General features: G+C 45.3%; 1 protein-coding gene across 1 annotated transcript in view; it reads right to left on the bottom strand.

The window, feature by feature from the left end:
• Window positions 1-25184, bottom strand: part of plxnc1 (plexin C1) — a 53786-nt gene that overhangs the window by 6079 nt on the left and 22523 nt on the right. Inside the window, exons 14-33 of the mRNA XM_083794618.1 lie at window positions 23989-24165; window positions 22986-23085; window positions 21586-21783; window positions 20340-20495; window positions 19295-19391; window positions 17716-17817; window positions 17403-17506; window positions 17246-17287; window positions 16356-16480; window positions 15261-15321; window positions 13631-13768; window positions 12839-12985; window positions 11449-11620; window positions 10427-10527; window positions 7983-8058; window positions 6720-6754; window positions 6387-6482; window positions 3890-4083; window positions 1551-1698; window positions 178-318 (exon numbers count right to left, since the gene is read on the bottom strand). Of these exons, the coding sequence (XP_083650744.1) occupies window positions 178-318; window positions 1551-1698; window positions 3890-4083; window positions 6387-6482; window positions 6720-6754; window positions 7983-8058; window positions 10427-10527; window positions 11449-11620; window positions 12839-12985; window positions 13631-13768; window positions 15261-15321; window positions 16356-16480; window positions 17246-17287; window positions 17403-17506; window positions 17716-17817; window positions 19295-19391; window positions 20340-20495; window positions 21586-21783; window positions 22986-23085; window positions 23989-24165 (2410 nt within the window). The remainder of the gene's footprint in view (window positions 1-177; window positions 319-1550; window positions 1699-3889; window positions 4084-6386; window positions 6483-6719; window positions 6755-7982; window positions 8059-10426; window positions 10528-11448; window positions 11621-12838; window positions 12986-13630; window positions 13769-15260; window positions 15322-16355; window positions 16481-17245; window positions 17288-17402; window positions 17507-17715; window positions 17818-19294; window positions 19392-20339; window positions 20496-21585; window positions 21784-22985; window positions 23086-23988; window positions 24166-25184) is intronic.

Genomic DNA, 25184 nt, shown 5'->3' with positions numbered 1-25184 from the left:
CTACGCAATTAGAAAACATAAAATAATTGTTATTTTTGATCAGAGCGTTTGCCTGTTATCTCTCCTAATGGTATTAACATCAATACAGCATGGAAGGAATTGTGGACAAAATCGTATCCAACGACAACAAAATATTCTTTAGTTTTTGCTCCAAGAGGCTAAATGTCATCGGATTACCTTGGACTCCTCCCTCAGGAAGCGGTTGAATTCTGAGCTGCTGATTGGTGGTTGGTCTCGGACCTGCTTGTAGAAGGCCTTCACTTCCTGCCTGAACTGAGGCATGTCTTTGGCATACAGGAGCTTGTTTGTTGGTGCATGCTGGGGAAAAAAAACACACAAAAAACAAGAACATTAGACAGGACAGGACGGACAGGACGGACGGATGGACAGACAGACAGACGGACGGACGGACGGACGGACGGACGGACGGACGGACGGACGGACGGACGGACGGACGGACGGACGGACATTTATGTAGACTTAGATAGCATTTGATACAGACTTATAGCATGTTACGTAGACAGCACTAGAATTGCATTTTATGTAGTCATAGCACTTCATAGTTCATATGAATAGTAATATAATATAGTATAATATAGTATAGTTTCATGATATACCTGGGCTCATGGGTCAACTCAACCGAGCAAGATCTGAAAGTGAGGAAGGCACTTGCATGGAGGGCATGAATGGCATGACCAGTGTATGGAACTCCAACCTCCCCCGACAAAATCAAACTCAGCTTCTTCTACGCTACGATAGAGTCTGTTCTCCTATACGGCAGTGAATGCTGGACCCTGAAGCCAACCCTGCAGAAGTCCCTAGACGGGTGCTACACCAGAATGCTGCGTGCAGTACTTAACATCAACATGACTGTACATTTCACTAACAAGACTCTGTATGAGGGATTACCAAGGGTGAGCCAGAAAACAGCAGCCAGGAGAATGAGACTAGCAGGACACTGCCAAAGGCATCAAGAACTGCCAGCCAGCAAACTGTTGCTGTGGGAACCAACACACGGGCATCGATCACGGAGTGCAAAGTACCAACGAACTGGCCCGATGTATGGAGAACCCGGGATGACTGGAAACGACGATGGAGGGCTCGTCTGAGGACGACCTAGAGAGATGATATATATACTCCACTGCTATGTTCTTAGCTTACGCATGTTTCATGATAACTACTTTTTATGTATGTGATTGCGAACGCAATAAGCACTAACTATGAGACCCTGCAGATCATGTCTGTCTGTCCCGCTGTGACACCACCCGCCCGCCACCAGAGGGCGCAGCTGTAACACACACACACACACACACACACACACACACACACACAGTAGAAAACTGCGCAAACGCTTCCCGCGTTTGCGCGTCTTACTTGTGTATTGCCATGCTTTTTGTTCTTGCTTGATGTAAGGACAGACAGACAGACAGACAGACAGACAGACAGACAGACAGACAGACAGACAGACAGACAGACAGACAGACAGACAGACAGACAGACAGACAGGCAGACAGACAGACAGACAGACAGACAGACAGACAGGTCAGTACCTTCCCCAGCGGTGTGTCGGTCAGGGAGAAGGCGTCCATGAAGGCCTGTGCCACCACAGACAGACAGCCGTCCAGGTGGGAGGTCTTCTCCATGTCGAACACAAACTGAGGGTTCTTCAGGATGTTGATCCAGAACCGCAGCAGCAAGCTGAGAGGGGGGGGGGGGGGATACACACACATTTTAGTTTTAGTCATAGGGCTGTATTTTGCGTGTCTTAAGTACCAGGTCTTATTACTTAACTTAAGACCTGGAGGCGTGATGAATGCCATTTGGCTATTCTGAGTGGCCAAAGAGCATTGACCACGCCTCCAGGTCTTAAGTTAAGTAATAAGACCTGGTACTTAAGACACGCAAAATACAGCCCATAGTCTCTTTTTCACTTAGTTTTAGTCACATTTTAGTCACCTGGAATGTTTTAGTGTTAGTTTAGTTTTAGTCGACTAAATGTCATGAGATTTTAGTCGACTAAATCAACAGGTGATTTTGTCGACTAAAATGTGTTTTGGCGGGCCTTGATGCTGTCGTAATGGCTGTAATGAGCTCACAGCGCGTCGCAGTGCGCATATTATAATTTCCACACTCTAAGGTATATTTGTGACATAGTAAAATGTTGAAAATGAGTGGTATTCCCCTTTAAAGAGTTAAGACTTAAGAGGTTGCACTGGAAGTGGTTAACACAGGAAATAGTAAGGACCGAGATACAGTATGGACGCAGCGTGCATGCACGTGCACACACACACACACACACACACACACACACACACACACACACACACACACTAGGGCTGACCTCGATTAGTCGAATAGTCGACTAATCGATCGGAACGGGTCTCAGTCGACTGACCACCTCATAGTCGACTAAAAAAAAAAAAAAAAAAAACTTTTTTTTTTTTTTTTTTTTTTTTTGCCCCAAAAAAATGTATATAAAAATACAATATTTACAAAAATATACAAAAATATTGTATTATTCCACTAGGTCTGTGGGGGACATAAACACATTTGAACATTCTGACTGTTCAAATCTCCAATGTGCATCTGGAGTGTGTCTGCCTGTGTGGCAATGTGCCACTGCCTGTGACTTGAATCGCACAGTGTGCTGGCCTGATAGACTCCAGAATCTCAATCTCACCTGCTGTGCTCAATCTGGCTAATGACAAGCCTCTCAGTTGTTAAAAAGAAAGATTTGAACAGTCAGAATGTTCAAATGTGTTTATGTCCCCCACAGACCTAGTGGAATAATACAATATTTTTGTATATTTTTGTAAATATTGTATTTTTATATAAAAAAAAATTGGGGCTTAGTCGACTATTAGTCGACTAACAGCTAATTTATTCATCTATCAGTCGACTATACAAATCCTTAGTCGGGGACAGCCCTAACACACACACACACACACACACACACACACACGCACGCATACACGATCGCACACCCTCTCAGTATCAAAGTTCCCCTTTCTGCAAAAACTTCCTCCATGGAGATTACGACTTAGGACTGAGATAATCATTTAGCCTCTTTCTAACAACTGGAATCATGTTTAACGATGAACCAAGTCTCTGTTGGAACAGAACATAATTAACAAGACACTGAGTTCACTCTTGCAAGCAGTGTGGATTTCAGCGATTGAAACTATGACGAAAAATCTTTTGCCGACTACCTTTTTTTCCACTAACAAAAACGAAATTAAAACGAAGCCACGATGACTAAAACTAGAGACTAAAATAAATACATTGATCATTTCGTTGACAGAGAAAAACTAGACTAAATGTTAGGTTATGAGTTGTATGTCAGTGTATTACATCACATTCCCTATTTTAACTTTTCCTTTTTTTGTATGTATTAGTCAGCTGAAATGTTGTACTTTTAGTCTAGTTCTAAAACTAAGACTAAAATATCATACGAATTTAGTCGACTATAATGCATCTTGGTGGTGCCATGATGGGAGACATAATGCCTGATTTATAGTTGGCTGTGTGCAGAAAATAGCAGATCTACAAGCTCACAACGTACGGTGTCGCTCTGCTTGTAGATTGGCTATTTTCAGAGCATGACACCTGCACACAACCAAACACGTAGCCTACTACAGTGTCATACAAAAGTAACAAAAAACGAATCTACAAGCTCAAAATGCAGCCGTTTTGGACTTTTCTTTGTCTATATTGACTATATTGACTATATAACATTAAAAATAAGAAAGGGAGTGAAAGACCTGAAATTAGAGCATCCATAACATTTACTTTGTACATTTTTTTAAATGTTCCACTTTCTCTCACGTAACCCTTGTAGTACCTACTGCACGCACGCACGCACGCACGCACGCACGCATGTGACCACTACCTGTTGGTCTTCCAGATGTGCAGGACGTCGGGGTCACTGATCTTCTTGGCGTCCGCCTGCGCGTCCAGGAAGTCAAAGAAGTACTTGATGGCGTGCGGCGCCCTGCCCACCAGGGGGCGCTCTGGGCCACCCGCCTGCAGCGGTGACCCCCAGACACCTCTGAACAGGTTCTCTACGAAGGAATGGACAGACACCTGGGGGGGGGGGGGGGGGGAGAGAGAGAAAGATATGAGTTAAAAAATATTTATATTTGCTGAGAAAGAATAACTATGTTCGAAAATGTGCACACCTTTTCACGTTTTTTCGAGTGTGATAGAATAGGATGGTTTAGAGTGGTTAAAAGGCCCTCAGATCTAAGTGTGATAGAATAGGATAGTGTAGAGTGGTTAAAAGGTCCTCAGATCTAAGTGTGATAGAATAGGATGGTGTAGAGTGGTCAAAAGGTCCTCAGATCTAAGTGTGATAGAATAGGATGGTGTAGAGTGGTCAAAAGGTCCTCAGATCTAAGTGTGATAGAATAGGATGGTGTAGAGTGGTTAAAAGGTCCTCAGATCTAAGTGTGATAGAATAGGATGGTTTAGAGTGGTCAAAAGGTCCTCAGATCCAAGTATGACAGAATAGGATGGTGTAGAGTGGTCAAAAGGTCCTCAGATCTAAGTGTGATAGAATAGGATGGTGTAGAGTGGTCAAAAGGTCCTCAGATCCAAGTGTGACAGAATAGGATGGTGTAGAGTGGTCAAAAGGTCCTCAGATCCAAGTGTGACAGAATAGGATGGTGTAGAGTGGTTAAAATGTCCTCAGATCTAAGTGTGATAGAATAGGATGGTGTAGAGTGGTCAAAAGGTCCTCAGATCTAAGTGTGATAGAATAGGATGGTGTAGAGTGGTTAAAAGGTCCTCAGATCTAAGTGTGATAGAATAGGATGGTGAAAGAGGATGTATGTACTGTAGCGTTGCGGTCGCTTCCTCTTGCCTCTGTGGTCATGAAGCTTTTGTGAGGTGCACTTCCTGAAAGAAACTTTATCACTAAATCTATTGTTTTAACCTTGGAGGAGAGCAGCTCAGTGAGGTTAAATAAAGTATTGCCTTGGTGGAGAGCAGCTCAGTGAGGTTAAATAAAGTCTTGTCTTGGTGGAGAGCAGCTCAGTGAGGTTAAATAAAGTCTTGCCTTGGTGGAGAGCAGCTCAGTGAGGTTAAATAAAGTCTTGTCTTGGTGGAGAGCAGCTCAGTGAGGTTAAATAAAGTCTTGCCTTGGTGGAGAGCAGCTCAGTGAGGTTAAATAAAGTCTTGTCTTGGTGGAGAGCAGCTCAGTGAGGTTAAATAAAGAGCAGCTCAGTGAGGTTAAATAAAGAGCAGCTCAGTGAGGTTAAATAAAGAACAGCTCAGTGAGGTTAAATAAAGAGCAGCTCAGTGAGGTTAAATAAAGTCTTGTCTTGGTGGAGAGCAGCTCAGTGAGGTTAAATAAAGTCTTGTCTTGGTGGAGAGCAGCTCAGTGAGGTTAAATAAAGTCTTGTCTTGGTGGAGAGCAGCTCAGTGAGGTTAAATAAAGTCTTGTCTTGGTGGAGAGCAGCTCAGTGAGGTTAAATAAAGTCTTGCATTTGTGGAGAGCAGCTCAGTGAGGTTAAATAAAGTCTTGCCTTGGTGGAGAGCAGCTCAGTGAGGTTAAATAAAGTCTTGCCTTGGTGGAGAGCAGCTCAGTGAGGTTACATAAAGTCTTGCCTTGGTGGAGAGCAGCTCAGTGGGGTTACATAAAGTCTTGCCTTGGTGGAGAGCAGCTCAGTGAGGTTAAATAAAGTCTTGCCTTGGTGGAGAGCAGCTCAGTGAGGTTACATAAAGTCTTGCCTTGGTGGAGAGCAGCTCAGTGAGGTTAAATAAAGTCTTGTCTTGGTGGAGAGCAGCTCAGTGAGGTTAAATAAAGTCTTGCATTTGTGGAGAGCAGCTCAGTGAGGTTAAATAAAGTCTTGCCTTGGTGGAGAGCAGCTCAGTGAGGTTAAATAAAGTCTTGCCTTGGTGGAGAGCAGCTCAGTGAGGTTACATAAAGTCTTGCCTTGGTGGAGAGCAGCTCAGTGGGGTTACATAAAGTCTTGCCTTGGTGGAGAGCAGCTCAGTGGGGTTAAATAAAGTCTTGTCTTGGTGGAGAGCAGCTCAGTGAGGTTAAATAAAGTCTTGTCTTGGTGGAGAGCAGCTCAGTGGGGTTAAATAAAGTCTTGCCTTGGTGGAGAGCAGCTCAGTGGGGTTAAATAAAGTCTTGTCTTGGTGGAGAGCAGCTCAGTGGGGTTAAATAAAGTCTTGCCTTGGTGGAGAGCAGCTCAGTGAGGTTAAATAAAGTCTTGCCTTGGTGGAGAGCAGCTCAGTGGGGTTAAATAAAGTCTTGTCTTGGTGGAGAGCAGCTCAGTGGGGTTAAATAAAGTCTTGCCTTGGTGGAGAGCAGCTCAGTGAGGTTAAATAAAGTCTTGCCTTGGTGGAGAGCAGCTTCGTGAGGTTAAATAAAGTCTTGCCTTGGTGGAGAGCAGCTTCGTGAGGTGCACTTCCTTCAGTTTGAACTTCTTTCTCTCCGGGTTCCCTTTCTGGTCCTCTGCTACGTCTGGGTCAATCTGTACGGAGACAATAATTGAGCAGTTTGAGGCGAATAACAGTCGAATAAAGTCCAAAAAGTATTCTGACCTCTCCCCGAAAAGGCCTGCTGTATCTGTCCTGACCCCGTATCCATCATTTATAAATACATTATGGATCGTTACTATCATCACTCAATCATCACTTCATCATACAGTAGGCCTATTGTATAGAAAGCACTAGATACAATGAACTCCTGTCAGTGTGTTGTCTCTTACCAAGTGGAAGTATTTTACAGAGAAGTTCTGGTCGTCTAGAGAAAAACCAACAGAAACTAGAGGTTATTATGAGCAGTTGAAATCATGCACATCTTTTTGGGTGGGTGGGTGGGGGGGGGGGGTCCCCCATCTGTAATAATTACCCTTCAGGGTGCCCTGAGGGCTCAGAGGAGGATGTAATAATTACCCTTCAGGGTGCCCTGAGGGCTCAGAGGAGGGTGTAATAATTACCCTTCAGGGTGCCCTGAGGGCTCAGAGGAGGATGTAATAATTACCCTTCAGGGTGCCCTGAGGGCTCAGAGGAGGGTGTAATAATTACCCTTCAGGGTGCCCTGAGGGCTCAGAGGAGGGTGTAATAATTACCCTTCAGGCTGCCCTGAGGGCTCAGAGGAGGGTGTAATAATTACCCTTCAGGGTGCCCTGAGGGCTCAGAGGAGGATGTAATAATTACCCTTCAGGGTGCCCTGAGGGCTCAGAGGAGGATGTAATAATTACCCTTCAGGGTGCCCTGAGGGCTCAGAGGAGGGTGTAATAATTACCCTTCAGGGTGCCCTGAGGGCTCAGAGGAGGATGTAATAATTACCCTTCAGGCTGCCCTGAGGGCTCAGAGGAGGGTGTAATAATTACCCTTCAGGCTGCCCTGAGGGCTCAGAGGAGGGTGTAATAATTACCCTTCAGGGTGCCCTGAGGGCTCAGAGGAGGGTGTAATAATTACCCTTCAGGCTACCCTGAGGGCTCAGAGGAGGGTGTAATAATTACCCTGAGGGCTGCCCTGAGGGCTCAGAGGAGGGTGTAATAATTACCCTTCAGGGTACCCTGAGGGCTCAGAGGAGGATGTAATAATTACCCTTCAGGCTGCCCTGAGGGCTCAGAGGAGGGTGTAATAATTACCCTTCAGGCTGCCCTGAGGGCTCAGAGGAGGGTGTAATAATTACCCTTCAGGGTGCCCTGAGGGCTCAGAGGAGGATGTAATAATTACCCTTCAGGGTGCCCTGAGGGCTCAGAGGAGGATGTAATAATTACCCTGAGGGCTCAGAGGAGGATGTAATAATTACCCTGAGGGCTGCCCTGAGGGCTCAGAGGAGGGTGTAATAATTACCCTTCAGGCTGCCCTGAGGGCTCAGAGGAGGATGTAATAATTACCCTTCAGGCTACCCTGAGGGCTCAGAGGAGGATGTAATAATTACCCTGAGGGCTCAGAGGAGGATGTAATAATTACCCTGAGGGCTGCCCTGAGGGCTCAGAGGAGGGTGTAATAATTACCCTTCAGGCTGCCCTGAGGGCTCAGAGGAGGATGGCTCGTCTTAGGAAGAACTTTGATCGAAGCTCCGTCAGGAACCTGTATGGACATGGAGAGAGACAGACAGACAGACAGACAGACAGACAGACAGACAGACAGACAGACAGACAGACAGACAGACAGACAGACAGACAGACAGACAGACAGACAGACAGACAGACAGACAGACAGACAGACAGACAGACAGACAGACAGACAGACAGACAGACAGACAGGGCTGTTGAAAAATAGCAGAGCTCTGAGCTCGTATAGCGCTGAGCTTGTAGATCTGCTATTTTTTTTAAATCGTGAAAATCTGTGCGCAAATCTTTCAATAGGCCTACATATTATTTTATGGCAAACGTTTAAAGACGGGTCCCTATGGTACAAATCCTTTTCAGATGGGGGTCCATCTGAAAGTCCATCAGAACCACAGAAAACTGTCAGGATTTAGAAGACATGTTGTATAGAATCGGGCCTTCGGCTCTTAACCCATTCTGACCGGGCACCCATTTTGGTGTCAGCATCATGTTATGCTTTAGCTATTGAAAAATAGCAGATCTACAAGCTCATATCGCGCCACCGAGTGGCACGATACGAGCTTGTAGGTCTGCTATTTTTGAAAAATCGAAGAACGACTGACATTTTTTTAATCTGATCTCAGGTCAGAATGGGTTTAATCAGACCAGTGTGTGTCCGGCGGAAACCTCACATGAATCTGATCTCAGGTCAGAATGGGTTGAATGGGTTAATCCAATATTCCAGTCTGCCATGTGGCCACGAAGGCTCTTATCAGTGTGTTGTTATTTTTACCAGACAGAGACAGGACAGCGCAGGGACGTGCACACATAGACATCAAAAGCCCCTTTTACCCGTCTGTAAAACAACTGCCCTCTCCAGACCACGAACGAATGCAGCATTTACTACATGGTGAAATAAATGAAAATGCCCTTCTCTCCTCTCCATGCCAAAGAAATGAAAATGCCTCTCCTCTCCTCTGAAGAAATGAAAATGCCCTCCTCTCCTCTCCATGCCAAAGAAATGAAAATGCCTCTCCTCTCCTCTGAAGAAATGAAAATGCCTCTCCTCTCCTCTGAAGAAATGAAAATGCCTCTCCTCTCCTCTGAAGAAATGAAAATGCCCTCCTCTCCTCTGAAGAAATGAAAATGCCTCTCCTCTCCTCTGAAGAAATGAAAATGCCCTCCTCTCCTCTCCATGCCAAAGAAATGAAAATGCCTCTCCTCTCCTCTGAAGAAATGAAAATGCCTCTCCTCTCCTCTGAAGAAATGAAAATGCCTCTCCTCTCCTCTCCATGCCACGCCGGAAGGAAGGCAGCATTCGGGAAAATTGCTTTTCTTCCGAAGTCTCCTGAACTTGAACACAGCATTTGGGCATTGAACATTGAAAGTTTAGAAATCCATGTTGTGAAGGCGCATCTCCACCAGCTATAAAGAGTGCTGGGTTGCGCCCCGGAAATAGTGAGCTTGTAGATCAGCTATTTTCGCATTTATTTTGTCCAAAAGTGCCCTCTTACAGGCTTTCAGCCCCTGCCCCTCTGACACACTCTGCACGTCCCTGGGACAGTGATCCCATTAGGAAGCCATTATTACAGGCCGATAGCCTCTGGCTACGTCTCCTCCCCGCTGCACGCCTCAGTCTGGCCTCTGATAATGCCTTTTAACCCATTTAGGCCTGATCTTTAAAAAAAAAAAAAATCTGAAAAACCTCATGTTTCTATATCCGTGGTGCTCAATATTTCATGTCAAGGACCCCAAAAATTATATCTAATATGCCTCCGGCCCCCATCTGAAAATATGTTGTTTGCAGAGGCAAAGATTTTAGTTAAAAAACGTTCGTTCTGAAAAAAGATATATTCCAAATTTGTGCCACATTTTCACGATTTAAAAAAAATAGCAGACCTACAGGTAAGGCTCGTAGCGCGCCATGAGCTTGTATATCTGTAGATATGAGCTTGTAGACCCCCCCCCCCCCCATCTGAAAATATGTAGTTCACCCAGAAGCAAAGATTTGAGTTAAAAACTCTCTCCGAAAGAATATATATTCAAAGATTTGATGTTTGATTTATACGCTCAGGGAGTCGGGGTGGTTGCGCTCTGAAAATAGCAGGTCTATACAAGCTCACAACACTTTGTGATTGTGACCTTGTAGATCTGCTATTTTCAGCATGACACCAAGTGTAAAAGCGAGCATTGTGATGCCGTCAAGGCACCGCCAAAATACAGGTACAAAAAACTCATTTGTCTGTTTCAAAAGACATTTGACATTTTGACATTTGAGAGGCCACACGACACGAGTCACCTTGTAGTGATGGTGTGTGTGCGTGTGCGTGTGCATGTGCATGTGCATGTGCATGTGCATGTGCATGTGCGTGTGCGTGTGCGTGTGTGTGTGTGCGTGCGTGTCAAACCTTGTAGTGCTGCAGTGTGTTCAGCATGGTCATGTCGTTCACAACCTCCGAGCTGGAATCCACTTCCTCCAGAGCGACGAAAGCTCCGCCCCTCTCCATCTCTGTGTCACACACAGGTTCATTTACATAATGCTCATTTACATATCTCTGTGTCACACACACACACACAGGTTCATTTACATAATGCTGATTTACATATCTCTGTGTCACACACTGACACAGGTTCATTTAGATAACGCTCATTTACATATCTCCCATATTTTCACCCAGTGTCAATTATCTAATCTACATCTGCTTTTCTGATTTGACAGTAATATGCAATGTGGCCCTCTGGGGTGAGTGTGGAACTATAGTGACCCTCTGGAGTGAGTGTGGAACTATAGTGGCCCTCTGGAGTGAGTGTGGGACTATAGAGCGTCGCAGTCCCTCCCCCTTTCAGAACAACGAGTGGCCCAGGAAATGGTTCTCCATTCATTTTCACCATAGGCGATTCCAAAAGTATTTATTTAAAGACGGTTACGCCGCAGACAAAGTAAATACTTTTGGAATCGCCTATGGTGAAAATGAATGGAGAACCATTTCCTGGGCCACTCGTTGTTCTGAAAGGGGGAGGGACTGCGACGCTCTATAGTGGCCCTCTGGAGTGAATGTGGAAATATAGTGGCCCTCTGGAGTGAGTGTGGGACTATAGTGGCCCTCTGGGGTGAGTGTGGGACTATAGTGGCCCTCTGGGGTGAGTGTGGAACTATAGTGGCCCTCTGGAGTGAGTGTGGAACTATAGTGGCCCTATGTCAGTGAGTGTGGGACTATAGTGGCCCTCTGGAGTGAGTGTGGGACTATAGTGGCCCTCTGGGGTGAGTGTGGGACTATAGTGGCCCTCTGGGGTGAGTGTGGAAATATAGTGGCCCTCTGGAGTGAGTGTGGGACTATAGTGGCCCTATGTCAGTGAGTGTGGAACTATAGTGGCCATCGTCAAAGTTGCCCACCCCTGTTGTAGGGTGTGTTTCGGGGTGTTTTCTGACCTATACGCAGGTCCCTGAGCGCTGTGTTGTAAGGGAAGCCGAACTTGGCCTTGAAGGTGGCGAGGATCTTCTCCTTGACCTGCTCCACCGTGTCGCAGCTGAGCGCACTGACCTCCAGCGGGTCGCTGACCTCACCGTCGCCTCCGCCCACCGTGAACTGGACATTCAGTTTCTGTGAGAGTCAGAGAGACGCAGTGGTGGACAAACGTACTCACAAATAACTGAAGTAAAAAGTATCAATACCGCAATGTGGAAATATATTACTGTTGCACAAGTACAAGTCAGGAATTCAACATGTGCTCGAACAAAAGTACAAAAGTATTGAATATGCACACCATCTTGCCAGCAAGGTGGTAATTAGGTGCAAAGTCCCATAGACATGCAGCCCATTCATCCAAACAGAAAAGTCCTATCTGATTGTATTAAACAACATCAAAATCACCAACATTTTGCAGCTGTATGGAAAGCTTGAATTATCCTCTTTTTATCCTCAAAATGTTTGTTTCATAAGAATCCACCGTAGACATGTTATGAGCTACTTCCTGTCAAGAACTTCCTCGCAGATTATTATTTTTCTAAGTGTCAGAGTTTGGAAGCGCTCATTGTCTCCACCAGCCGAAGGCATGGGGAGAGTATGTTTTGCACTCCGTCCGTCCGTGTGTCCGTGTGTCCGCGTGTCCGTCCGTCCGTCCGTGACCAGCTAATCTCAGCCACCGTTAACCCGGTCGATGCCAAATTTTGCACACACACTCCCTGGATGCCAACCATGAACCTCTGCCCCAAACTTTCCAGAACGGCCTGTTATAGCGCCACCAGGAGGCCGCTTTGTGCAAAACAGGTTTTTGCACAGCACACCTACAGATTTTGTCCAAACATCACGCAAATTGGTACACAGTCTCTCTAGAGCCATTCAACCAAACCGGTCTTTCATATTTCTCACACTCCATCCTGATTGGTTAAGATTGGCTTCCAAAGTTCACAGGAGTGCTCAGTTTCAAACAAAATGCTGCAAATCATGAACACATCGCGTGATTTCCGTGAAATTGTGCACCCACATTCCCACTAGGCCGAGGACAAAATGCCACATGAACAATTTCAACTCAGCCTCAAGGTGGCGCTATAACTGGCCGAAAAGTGTTTTTACCTCTAACTGCACGGATCTGTGGATAACCTGGTGGAGACCTGTGCCCAGAAGGGCACTTTTTCTAGTTACCTCCTGCATTATGTGCAAATTCTAAACAGGTGGTACATATGGGCCGTTGAGTGATAGTCAACGAGCGCTTCCAAACTCCAACACAGTATGCGTTGCATGCGTTGCATGCGTTGCGTGCGTGCGTTGCGTGCGTGCGTTGCATGCGTTGCGTGCATGCGTTGCGTGCACAGTACATACCAGGGTGCTGAAGTCCTGCGCCTGCCACAGCAGCCAGTCCTCACTGAGCGTGTACAGAGCCTTCTCTGTGACCGAGTCCACCGGGCCCTTGGAGATCTGCTGGGTCAGCGCGCTCACCAGGAGGTACAGGTGCTGCCCCACCCTCTCCTGGATATGGAACACATACGGGTCAACAGAGCGCTCACGGAGGGCCTCATGCACACGTATCAAACACGCGTTGCCGTGTCTTGTCTGTCATTATGGTTTGACCAAACATTTTTGTTTGATGGGCAGAACACCATGTCGTCAAACAAAAATGTTTGGTCAAACAAACATGTGACTCCGTGTGGCCATTATAAACACAGACAAGACACAGAGCATGTGTTTGATATGTGTGTATGAGGCCTCAGAGGAACAATTTCACAGAATTCCAAAACCTTTCCAGAATATTTAACCCTATAATTCCCAGGCCTATATACCAATCATTCAGATCAATAATGAGTCTTTTTAACCCATTTAGGCACGACGTCGAAAAATAAATAAAAAGGTCTTCTGAAAGAATATATATTCAAAGATTTGGGCCGCATTTTCACGATTTTTCAGAAATAGCTCTGCTATTTTTCAATAGCTAAAGTATAACATAATTAATGCTTAGTTAAAACACCAAAAGGGGTTCCCGCCCAGAATGGGTTAATACTCCTGTGTGCAACAACGTCCAAAGACAGGCAGTGTGGCAACAATAAGGTATAGAATATATTATATATAATATAGCCATAATTCCATTCCAAATGTCGTGCCAAATGACAGACAGACCCTGAGGAAGCCGTAGAGACAGATGGACATCCAGTTGGTCAGCAGCTTCTCCACGATGGACTCTGTGCGTCTCAGCAGCAGTTTGGGATGAGCGTTACTGGGCTGCTCCATCAGAGCCCTGAGGAGCACCTCAGTCACCTGTTAGAGTTAACATGTTAGAGTTAACATGTTAGAGTTAACATGTTAGAGTTAACATGTTAGAGTTAACATGTTACTGGGCTGCTCCATCAGAGCCCTGAGGAGCACCTCCATCACCTGTTAGAGTTAACATGTTAGAGTTAACATGTTAGAGTTAACATGTTACTGGGCTGCTCCATCAGAGCCCTGAGGAGGTCCTCCATCACCTGTTAGAGTTAACATGTTAGAGTTAACATGTTAGAGTTAACATGTTAGAGTTAACATGTTAGAGTTAACATGTTAGAGTTAACATGTTACTGGGCTGCTCCATCAGAGCCCTGAGGAGCACCTCCATCACCTGTTAGAGTTAACATGTCAGAGTTAACATGTTAGAGTTAACATGTTAGAGTTAACATGTTAGAGTTAACATGTTAGAGTTAACATGTTAGAGTTAACATGTCAGAGTTAACATGTTAGAGTTAACATGTTAGAGTTAACATGTCAGAGTTAACATGTTACTGGGCTGCTCCATCAGAGCCCTGAGGAGCACCTCCATCACCTGTTAGAGTTAACATGTCAGAGTTAACATGTTAGAGTTAACATGTCAGAGTTAACATGTTAGAGTTAACATGTTACTGGGCTGCTCCATCAGAGCCCTGAGGAGCACCTCCATCACCTGTTAGAGTTAACATGTCAGAGTTAACATGTTAGAGTTAACATGTCAGAGTTAACATGTTAGAGTTAACATGTTAGAGTTAACATGTTACTGGGGTGCTCCATCAGAGCCCTGAGGAGCACCTCCATCACCTGTTAGAGTTAACATGTTAGAGTTAACATGTCAGAGTTAACATGTTAGAGTTAACATGTTAGAGTTAACATGTTACTGGGCTGCTCCATCAGAGCCCTGAGGAGGTCCTCCATCACCTGTTAGAGTTAACATGTCAGAGTTAACATGTTAGAGTTAACATGTCAGAGTTAACATGTTAGAGTTAACATGTTACTGGGCTGCTCCATCAGAGCCCTGAGGAGCACCTCCATCACCTGTTAGAGTTAACATGTTAGAGTTAACATGTTAGAGTTAACATGTCAGAGTTAACATGTTAGAGTTAACATGTTACTGGGCTGCTCCATCAGAGCCCTGAGGAGGTCCTCCATCACCTGTTAACATGTTAGATTTAACACATTGTGTGCACAAGACGTCTTGGCAAAAAACAAAAAAAAACAAGCCCACAACACGACGCAGCACGACGCATTGTGAGCTTGTAGATCTGCTATTTTCAGCTCGCAACCAAGTGTAAAATGACTTATAGTGGATCTCTTGTCCACTAGTCCCTTCCTAACACTTTAGTCTAGTTTTTATTTGTTGACGAAATTGTCAATATATTTAGTCTTAGTCATCGTAGCTTCGTTTTCATTTAGTTTCCATGTAGTTTTCGTCAGTGAAAAAAGGTAGTATTTTTCGTCTTATTTTTAGTCAACGAAAACAACAGTGGTTTTAGTCATAATGTCTCACCTGTGTGAGGTAGACCAGGTCTCCGTGTAGAGCCACTGTCAGCAGAGAGGCCACGGTACACCTGAGGAGACATTGACCAATCACATGAGGAGACGGCACACATTAACCAATCAGCAGAGAGGCCACAGTACACCTGAGGAGACATTGACCAATCACATGAGGAGACAGCACACGTTAACCAATCAGCAGAGAAGCCACTTTTAACACAATTTAACTGAATTATACCTAGTATTATACATATATCTTTCATGTCCCATGATTGCATTCTATACAACGCAGACACACCAACACAAGATTTGACTGAGAGCATTTTTTCTCCCCAAAATGAGTTAATAGCACAGGCAGACTCTTCACATACTAATAAGTGTCAGAGCATGTAAATATGAAATAAATGCTTAAACATGTAGTTTGACACTGAATGGTGAATTTACGTCATATGTAGACAAGCAAATCGGCACAAAGTCTCTCATGGCTTATTGCTTTATTCTATAGAGCGTCGCAGTCCCGCCCCCTCGAGAGACCCGGAAAATAATTCCCCGTTCATTTTCCTCATAGACTTTTCTGAAAGTATTTATTACGGCGAGGGCGGTAATAAAAAATATAAGAGCATTACTGGCCAACCAGCAGTACTAGCTGGTGGATGTTTAATTTTATCCTGCAACGTCATAGCGTTTTGTTTTTGTTTTTTAGTTTTTGCATGGAGCTAGTACAGTATAGTAAAAATCGCGATGTGTCACAAATCATTGAACATATTTTCTTTCAGAGCAAACGTTTTCTTTGCTTCTGGAGGTATATTTTCAGCCTGTCGTCAAATACAGATCATTCTGGGGTTCCTTGACAAGAAAATGGTTGAGCACCACTGACACAGGAACATCAGGAAACCTTTAGGATTTAGAAGACTTAGGTGTCCTCAGGCCGTGGGACAGACTTAGAGGTGTCCTCTCAGGCCATGGGACACGACAGCACTGAAACCTTTAGGATTTAGAAGACTTAGAGGTGTCCTCTCAGGCCGTGGGACATTTAGAAGACTTAGAGGTGTCCTCTCAGGCCGTGGGACACAGACTTAGAGGTGTCCTCTCAGGCCGTGGGACTGACTTGTCTTTGATGGTGAAGGTCTTCTGCTCCTCGAGGGCGTGGACCATGGACGTGAGGAACAGCTGGTCCTGGATCAGTTTGGACAGGGCCTGGCAGCACGCCTCTGGCTGCACCTTCACCGCATCCTGATGACCATATAAGGACATATAGGGTTCGTTTAGGAAATTCAGGTTGTTTTTGGTGGGTTGTCCAGTGTGTGTGTGTGTGTGTGTGTGTGTGTGTCAGTGTTGATTTCGTAGACTAAAACTAAGACGAAAAATGTTCGTCGACTACCTTTTCCACTGACGAAAACTAAATGGAAACTAAATGGATCCAGTATAAGCTCACAACCCGGCGCATCGCGATGCATTTTGAGCTTGTAGATCGGCTATTTTTAGCGAGTCAACAGTCTGTGTAAAAAGATTTGACTGAGAGCATTTTTTCTCCCCAAAATGAGTTAATACTAATAGAACAGGCAGACTCTTCACATACTAATAAGTGTCAGAGCTGAAATTGACATGTAAATATGAAATAAATGCTTAAACATGTAGCTATAGGCGTAATGTTAGAGTCCACAGAACTTGACAGAAGACATGTAAGTATGAAATAAATGCTTAAACATGTATCTAGGTGTAATGTTAGAGTCCACAGAAGACATGTAAATATGAAATAAATGCTTAAACATGTATCTAGGTGTAATGTTAGAGACCACAGAAGTGAACCTTTCAAGCCTGTTTTCTCAACTCGCTGTTTCTCTGCAAGACATTACTCTATAAGCCATTATCTCAAAACTGGTGGGTCAAACTGAACAACCAATATGTCAATTTGATTCCCTGCTTTCATATTACGACGAAATTTTTTAAAAAAATCCAATGGCAGTCCCTCAGTCAAATTTGGTCACAAATAATTACCTGGCCAATGTCTTTGATATAAGATGTCACCAAAGTTCCGCCCTGGAAGGAATTGAAAGGTGGGTTAAAAAAATAATAATAATAATAATGTACCTCTAATATTTGAATATACTCAAAGAACCCATTTATCATTTATCAGACTTCAGTCTAGAAGCACCTCAGGGAAGAAGATTCTGGAGGCGAAATGCTTGTAGTCCAGGAAGGGAATCGTTCCCACGTTTTCTATCAGGGCCGACTTTTCTGTCTGCAGATCCACGAAACCTGAGGACCGGGAGTTAGTCACGTTTACAATGTGAGTTTGTGCGTGTGTATTGGAGAAGCTGATTACGATAGGGAGTGTGTGTGTGTGTGTGTGTGTGTGTGTGTGTGTGTGTGCGCTCGCGTGTGTGTTTTCTAAAATGCAGTATTGGTACTTTTACTTAAGTAAAACAATTGAGTACTTTTTCCACCACTGGTGTGTTTTAACCGACCTTGTCTGATATCGTTCCGGATGTCGAGCTCCAGGTCTTCGATGCGTTTGTTCATCTGAGCTGTGAGTTTCTGCTGTTGGCTGCGATGCAGGAACACCACAGCTACACAACACAACACAACACACCATTAAGACCAGGAACACCACAGCTACACAACAAACACGCAACAAACCATTAACACCACAGCTACACAACACACAAACCATTAAGATCAGGAACACCACAGCTACACAACACAACACACCATTAAGACCAGGAACACCACAGCTACACAACAAACACACAACAAACCATTAACACCACAGCTACACAACACATAAACCATTAAAACCAGGAACACCACAGCTACACAACACAACACACCATTAACACCACAGCTACACAACACATAAACCATTAAGACCAGGAACACCACAGCTACACAACACACAAACCATTAAGACCAGGAACACCACAGCTACACAACACACAAACCATTAAGACCAGGAACACCACAGCTACACAACACATAAACCATTAAGACCAGGAACACCACAGCTACACAACACATAAACCATTAAGACCAGGAACACCACAGCTACACAACACAACACAACACACCATTAAGACCAGGAACACCACAGCTACACAACACATAAACCATTAAGACCAGGAACACCACAGCTACACAACACACAAACCATTAAGACCAGGAACACCACAGTTACACAACACAACACACAACAAACCATTAAGACCAGGAACACCACAGCTACACAACACACAAACCATTAAGACCAGGAACACCACAGCTACACAACACACAAACCATTAAGACCAGGAACACCACAGCTACACAACACACAAACCATTAAGACCAGGAACACCACAGTTACACAACACAACACACAACAAACCATTAAGACCAGGAACACCACAGCTACACAACACACAAACCATTAAGACCAGGAACACCACAGCTACACAACACACAAACCATTAAGACCAGGAACACCACAGCTACACAACACACAAACCATTAAGACCAGGAACACCACAGTTACACAACACAACACACAACAAACCATTAAGACCAGGAACACCACAGCTACACAACACAACACACAACAAACCATTAAGACCAGGAACACCACAGCTACACAACACAACACACAACAAACCATTAAGACCAGGAACACCACAGCTACACAACACAACACACAAACCATTAAGACCAGGAACACCACAGCTACACAACACACAAACCATTAAGACCAGGAACACCACAGCTACACAACACACAAACCATTAAGACCAGGAACACCACAGCTACACAACACACAAACCATTAAGACCAGGAACACCACAGCTACACAACACACAATCAAGGTGAGGGAATGAAACCAGGAACACCACAGCTACACATGGGGGTCACATACACATACATATCATACTGGGCGTCCTTGACAGTGAAATAGTTTGAGAACCACTGATATAGAAACATTTTATACAATCTCAGGCCTCAATGTGTTAAAAACCATCAGTCAAATGTAATAAAAAATAAAGTGGCAGTGGTTTATTGTAGAAACGGTTGACTTACCAACGATAGATATAGGCAGTAATAGGAGCAGCAACAGGAGAAATATCTGCAGTGATCTCTGCTGTGTGAGGACGACAACTCTATCTCCAAATGTGATCTGGAATGCAAGAGTCATGGCGTTTCTACAGAGACTGAACGCATCGAAGATGGCTCGATACGATCAGATCGTTTAATCCATTTTGTTGGTGTTTTAAAGCATTATGTTATACTTTAGCTATTGAAAAAACGCAGATCTACAAGTTCGTAGCGTGGCACCGAGTGCCGCGACACGAACTTGTAGTGCAAATCTTTGAATATATATTCTTTCAGAGCCAACGTCTCAGATATTTGCTTCTGGGGGCGGGGTCCCTGGAACAACATATTTTTTCAGATGGGGGTCGGCGGCCAATTACATAGTTTCTGGGGGTCCTTGACGTGAAGATGTTTGAGAACGACTGACATAGAAACATGGCCTTTTCAGAAAACTGTCAGGATTTAGAAGATATTTGTAGAATCGTTCCCATGCATGGGTCTAAATGGGTTAAAGCCAACTATGACTGCCATAATTATGTTTTTGTCATTATTTTGTTTGATATTTTACTTATTTGATGGTTTGGGTAAAATGTGTGTTCCGGAAGTTTGATTGTGTCATTTCCGGTAACATGACCATATAGTTTGGAATAAGCTCAGGATCGCACAGTTATTGCATCTTCCGTCCATGCTGAGCAGACGGGAGTTTGTCACATTGAACATGGAGCGTACAAAGTTAAAGTCCTGCTTATGATGATGTGTTCATGGGTTCCTCTCACTACTTCATGTTCTTTGAATTACGTGCAGTCAGTGAGGTAAAAGACTTGTTTTGTACATGAGTAATTTCTTTATATTACATTATGTGCTTTGTTTCATGTTGCTCATTCTGATCATGATTTATTTGTGTTTTATGTCAGTTTTGACGTGGGCTTTGGAAGCGATGCCATGCTACAATAAAGCCTTCAGTACATACACAGAACAACTGCCTCATTCGTTCTTCAAGTTCATCAAAGGGCGTGACACCAACAATATTCACCTTCAGGGCCTGGATTTTGTCGTCGGTTTTATTCAGTATCTTACAGATGAGAAACTCATCCAGAATCCTCTCCATAACGCACTCGTACCGCTTGTCTCCCTGGAGCGCCCGCACCGACACCTCGGACAAACTCAGGTTCAGTTTGTCACGCTTCTTCTGAAGGATCAACAGGAGAGACATACTATAAGCATTTAAAGTATGAGGTATAAAGTACAGCAGCCTTCATACAACAGAATGATTGGCTATTGGGTAAGACTGACGTTATATGTATCTTTCAGGACCTTTCACTGCGGCTGCTGATGATGTCACGTGCATTTTGGTGTTAGCATCATGTCGTGCTTTAGCTATTGAAAAATAGCAGATCTACAAGCTCATAGCGCGCCACCGAGTGGCGCGCTACGAGCTTGTAGGTTTGCTATTTTTTTAAACTGTCAGGATTTAAGATTTTTTTTAAATCTGATCTCAGGTCAAAATGGGTTAAAGAACCACCATTCTTCTGTGCGTTAGAATCTGATCTCAGGTCAGAATGGGTTAAGAGACTGTTCCACCTGGCGGGAGCACAGCTGCGGGTGTTTGGACTAATCATAGACCATCTAAGAGATATCTCGAGATATCTCGTAGATGGCAGATTTAACCCATTCTGGGCGGGAAACCCTTTTGGTGTCTTAAGCATTATGTTATAAATGGTAAATGGTGCATTTATATAGTATATAGCGCCTTTATCCAAGGCGCTTTACATAGATTGTACATTACATTCACCCATTCACACACACATTCATACACCAATGGCAGCGGAAACCATGCAAGGGAGGCACCAACTAGCGTCGGGAGCAATTAGGGGTTCAGAGTCTTGCTCAAGGACACTTCGACAGTAACTCTGGGGGAGCCCACAGGGTTCGAACTGACAACCTTACGGTTACCATCCAGCCACTCTACCCCTGAGCCACCGCCGCCCTTATACTTTAGCTATTGAAAAATAGCAGCTCATAGCTCTATTTTTGAAAAATCGTGAAAATGTGGCGCAAATCTTTTAATATATATTTTCAGAGTGAACGTTTTTAACTCATATCTTTGCTTCTGGGACGATATATTTTCAGATGGGGGTCGGTGGCCAAATACAGATAATTCTGGGGGTCCTTTACATGAAAAAGGTTGAGCACCACCACACCACTGACATAGAAACATGGGGTTTTTCAGAAAACTGTCAGGATTTAGAAGGAATTTGTAGAATGGTCCTGTTCAGTACCTGGATGGTGACCTGCAGGTCGGCGCGGTCCGGTCCGGTTCTCACCGAGGTGAAGTTGATGAAGTGTGGGTCGGGGTGGTAGGTCATGTGGCCCGGGCACGGCAGGATCTGATTGGCTACCTTCAGGGACACGGGCACGCTAGTGGACGATTCCCCGGCGCGTTGTTCAGCCAACGGGGGCGAGACGTACCACAGAGTCTACGCTGACAAACAACATAAATGATGTCAAGTGGTGTGTGTGTGTGTGTGTGTGTGTGCGCGCGCGTGTGTGTGTGTGTGTGTGTGTGTGTGGGACAGGTGTGTGTAACAGTCACCTCCATGTGTGTGTGTGTGTGTGTGTGGGACAGGTGTGTGTAACAGTCACCTCCATGGGTGTGTGTGTGATACGGGTGTGTGTAACAGTCACCTCCATGTGTGTGTGTGTGTGTGTGGGACGGGTGTGTGTAACAGTCACCTCCATGGGTGTGTATGTGAGACGGGTGTGTGTAACAGTCACCTCCATGTGTGTGTGTGTATGTGAGACGGGTGTGTGTAACAGTCACCTCCATGGGTGTGTATGTGAGACGGGTGTGTGTAACAGTCACCTCCATGGGTGTGTGTGTGGGACGGGAGTGTGTAACAGTCACCTCCATGGGTGTGTGTGTGGGACGGGAGTGTGTAACAGTCACCTCCATGGGTGTGTGTGTGGGACGGGAGTGTGTAACAGTCACCTCCATGGGTGTGTGTGTGGGACGGGTGTGTGTAACAGTCACCTCCATGGATGTGTATGTGAGACGGGTGTGTGTAACAGTCACCTCCATGGGTGTGTATGTGAGAAGGGTGTGTGTAACAGTCACCTCCATGGGTGTGTGTGTGTGTGTGGGACGGGTGTGTGTAACGGTCACCTCCATGTGTGTGTGTGTGGGACTGGTGTGTGTAACGGTCACCTCCATGTGTGTGTGTGTGTGTGTGGGACGGGTGTGTGTAACGGTCACCTCCATGTGTGTGTGTGTGGGACGGGTGTGTGTAACAGTCACCTCCATGGGTGTGTATGTGAGAAGGGTGTGTGTAACAGTCACCTCCATGGGTGTGTGTGTGTGTGTGGGACGGGTGTGTGTAACGGTCACCTCCATGTGTGTGTGTGTGGGACTGGTGTGTGTAACGGTCACCTCCATGTGTGTGTGTGTGGGACGGGTGTGTGTAACGGTCACCTCCATGTGTGTGTATGTGAGACGGGTGTGTGTAACGGTCACCTCCATGTGTGTGTGTGTGGGACGGGTGTGTGTAACAGTCACCTCCATGTGTGTGTATGTGAGACGGGTGTGTGTAACAGTCACCTCCATGTGTGTGTATGTGAGACGGGTGTGTGTACCGGTCACCTCCATGTGTGTGTATGTGAGACGGGTGTGTGTAACGGTCACCTCCATGTGTGTGTGTGTGGGACGGGTGACTTCGTGGCCGTGGATGAGTTCCTCCACAAACTCCAGGTTGGAACCCTCCATGGTGATGTTCCTGTTCCCACTGAGGAGAACAAGGTAAATGGTGCATTTATATTTCATATAGTGCTGTTTATCGAAAGCCTTTTACATACGGCAGATGTGTGCATTACATTCGCTCGCATGCACGCACGCACAGCTTTACATAGATTGTGCATTACATTCACCCATTCACACACACATTCACACACCGATGGCGGAGGAAACCATGCAAGGCACCAACCTGCACATCGGGATCAATTAGGGGTTCAGAGTTTTGCTCAAGGACACTTCGACACTAACTCTGGGGGAGCCCACAGGGTTCAAACTGGCAACCCCACGGTTCCCATTCGGCCGCTTTACATCCTGAGCAACTGCCACCCGTTCATACATGACCCGTTCATACCTTAGAGTATACTGTATATGAATAGAGACGGCACCAGATTCCTCCTCCCATCCACTTGCATTAAGTTGCTCTAAAGCGCATGAGGCGATTTCACTCCTCTTTCCGTGTAGGAACAGAGTGCATTCTGGGATGGATTGGCCCCAAGCACATGAACGCGCTGGTCGTTGACTATCATTGTGCCGTTTGCGCTGCGTTCACGTATGAAACATTCGTTCACGTGTCATGGCCCCAAACACATGAACGTGTGCAATGATAGTCAACGGACCAGCACTGGCCCCCATAGCTGCAATACCAAATTGTCCATTTCGCCTCAGGGTTTCCTCCGGGTGCCGTCTCTATTCATATATACTCTAAGGTTCATACAGTACAGTACAGTACAGTACAGTACAGTACAGTACAGTACAGTACAGTACAGTACAGTACAGTACAGTACAGTACAGTACAGTACAGTACAGTACAGTACAGTACAGTACAGTACAGTACAGTACAGTACAGTACAGTACAGTACAGTACAGTACAGTACAGTACAGTACAGTACAGTACCTGGCCCAGCTGGTGTCCGGTGTGATCATGCCACAGACGGGCGAGGAGCGGTAGGTGAGGTGGGCGTGGCCGTGGCAGCTGCCGTCGGCCATGACGGCACAGATCTGGACCGGGCCTTTGTCCGCCGCCGGGACGTCGAACACCAGGCCGAGCCCCGACCGGTTACGCACCGCAGACCTGGAGATAAAGACTGGTTACGCACCGCAGACCTGGAGATAAAGACTGGTTACGCACCGCAGACCTGGAGATAAAGACTGGTTACGCACCGCAGACCTGGAGATAAAGACTGGTTACGCACCGCAGACCTGGAGATAAAGACTGGTTACGCACCGCAGACCTGGAGATAAAGACTGGTTACGCACCGCAGACCTGGAGATAAAGACTGGTTACGCACCGCAGACCTGGAGATAAAGACTGGTTACGCACCGCAGACCTGGAGATAAAGACTGGTTACGCACCGCAGACCTGGAGATAAAGACTGGTTACGCACCGCAGACCTGGAGATAAAGACTTGTTACGCACCACAGACCTGGAGATAAAGACTGGTTACGCACCGCAGACCTGGAGATAAAGACTGGTTACGCACCGCAGACCTGGAGATAAAGACTGGTTACGCACCGCAGACCTGGAGATAAAGACTGGTTACGCACCGCAGACCTGGAGATAAAGACCGGTTACGCACCGCAGACCTGGAGATAAAGACTGGTTACGCACCGCAGACCTGGAGATAAAGACTGGTTACGCACCGCAGACCTGGAAATACAGTATTTTTTGTTTTGTTTTGCTTATACTTATCTAACTATAGAGCGTCACAGTCCCTCCCCCTTTCATGACGACGCCAGGCCCAGGAAATTAATCCCAATGCATTTTTCCCATAGGCATTTCAAAACGTATTTATTTAAAGACCATTTAAGCGTCGTACGAAGCCAACTCTTGTCGTGACAAACCATGACAACACACACAATATTTTGGACCAAACAAATAATTACAAAGAAGAAAAACAACAAAAAAAAGTGTTGTAACCTGCCGTTTTTTTTCTACTTTCTAATTCTTTGTTTGGCCAGAAAAATTGTGTGTGTTGTCATGATTTGTCACGACAAGAGTTGGCTTCGTACGACGCTTAAAAGGTCTTTAAATAAATACGTTTTGAAATGCCTATGGGAAAAATGCATTGGGATTCATTTCCTGGGCCACTC

The sequence above is a fragment of the Protomyctophum parallelum genome (genome assembly GCF_964188405.1).
Source record: "Protomyctophum parallelum genome assembly, chromosome: 22".
Classification (NCBI taxonomy): Eukaryota; Metazoa; Chordata; class Actinopteri; order Myctophiformes; family Myctophidae; genus Protomyctophum; species Protomyctophum parallelum.
Note: the sequence above shows the minus strand (reverse complement) of the source record. Positions and strands in the feature narration are given on the sequence as shown.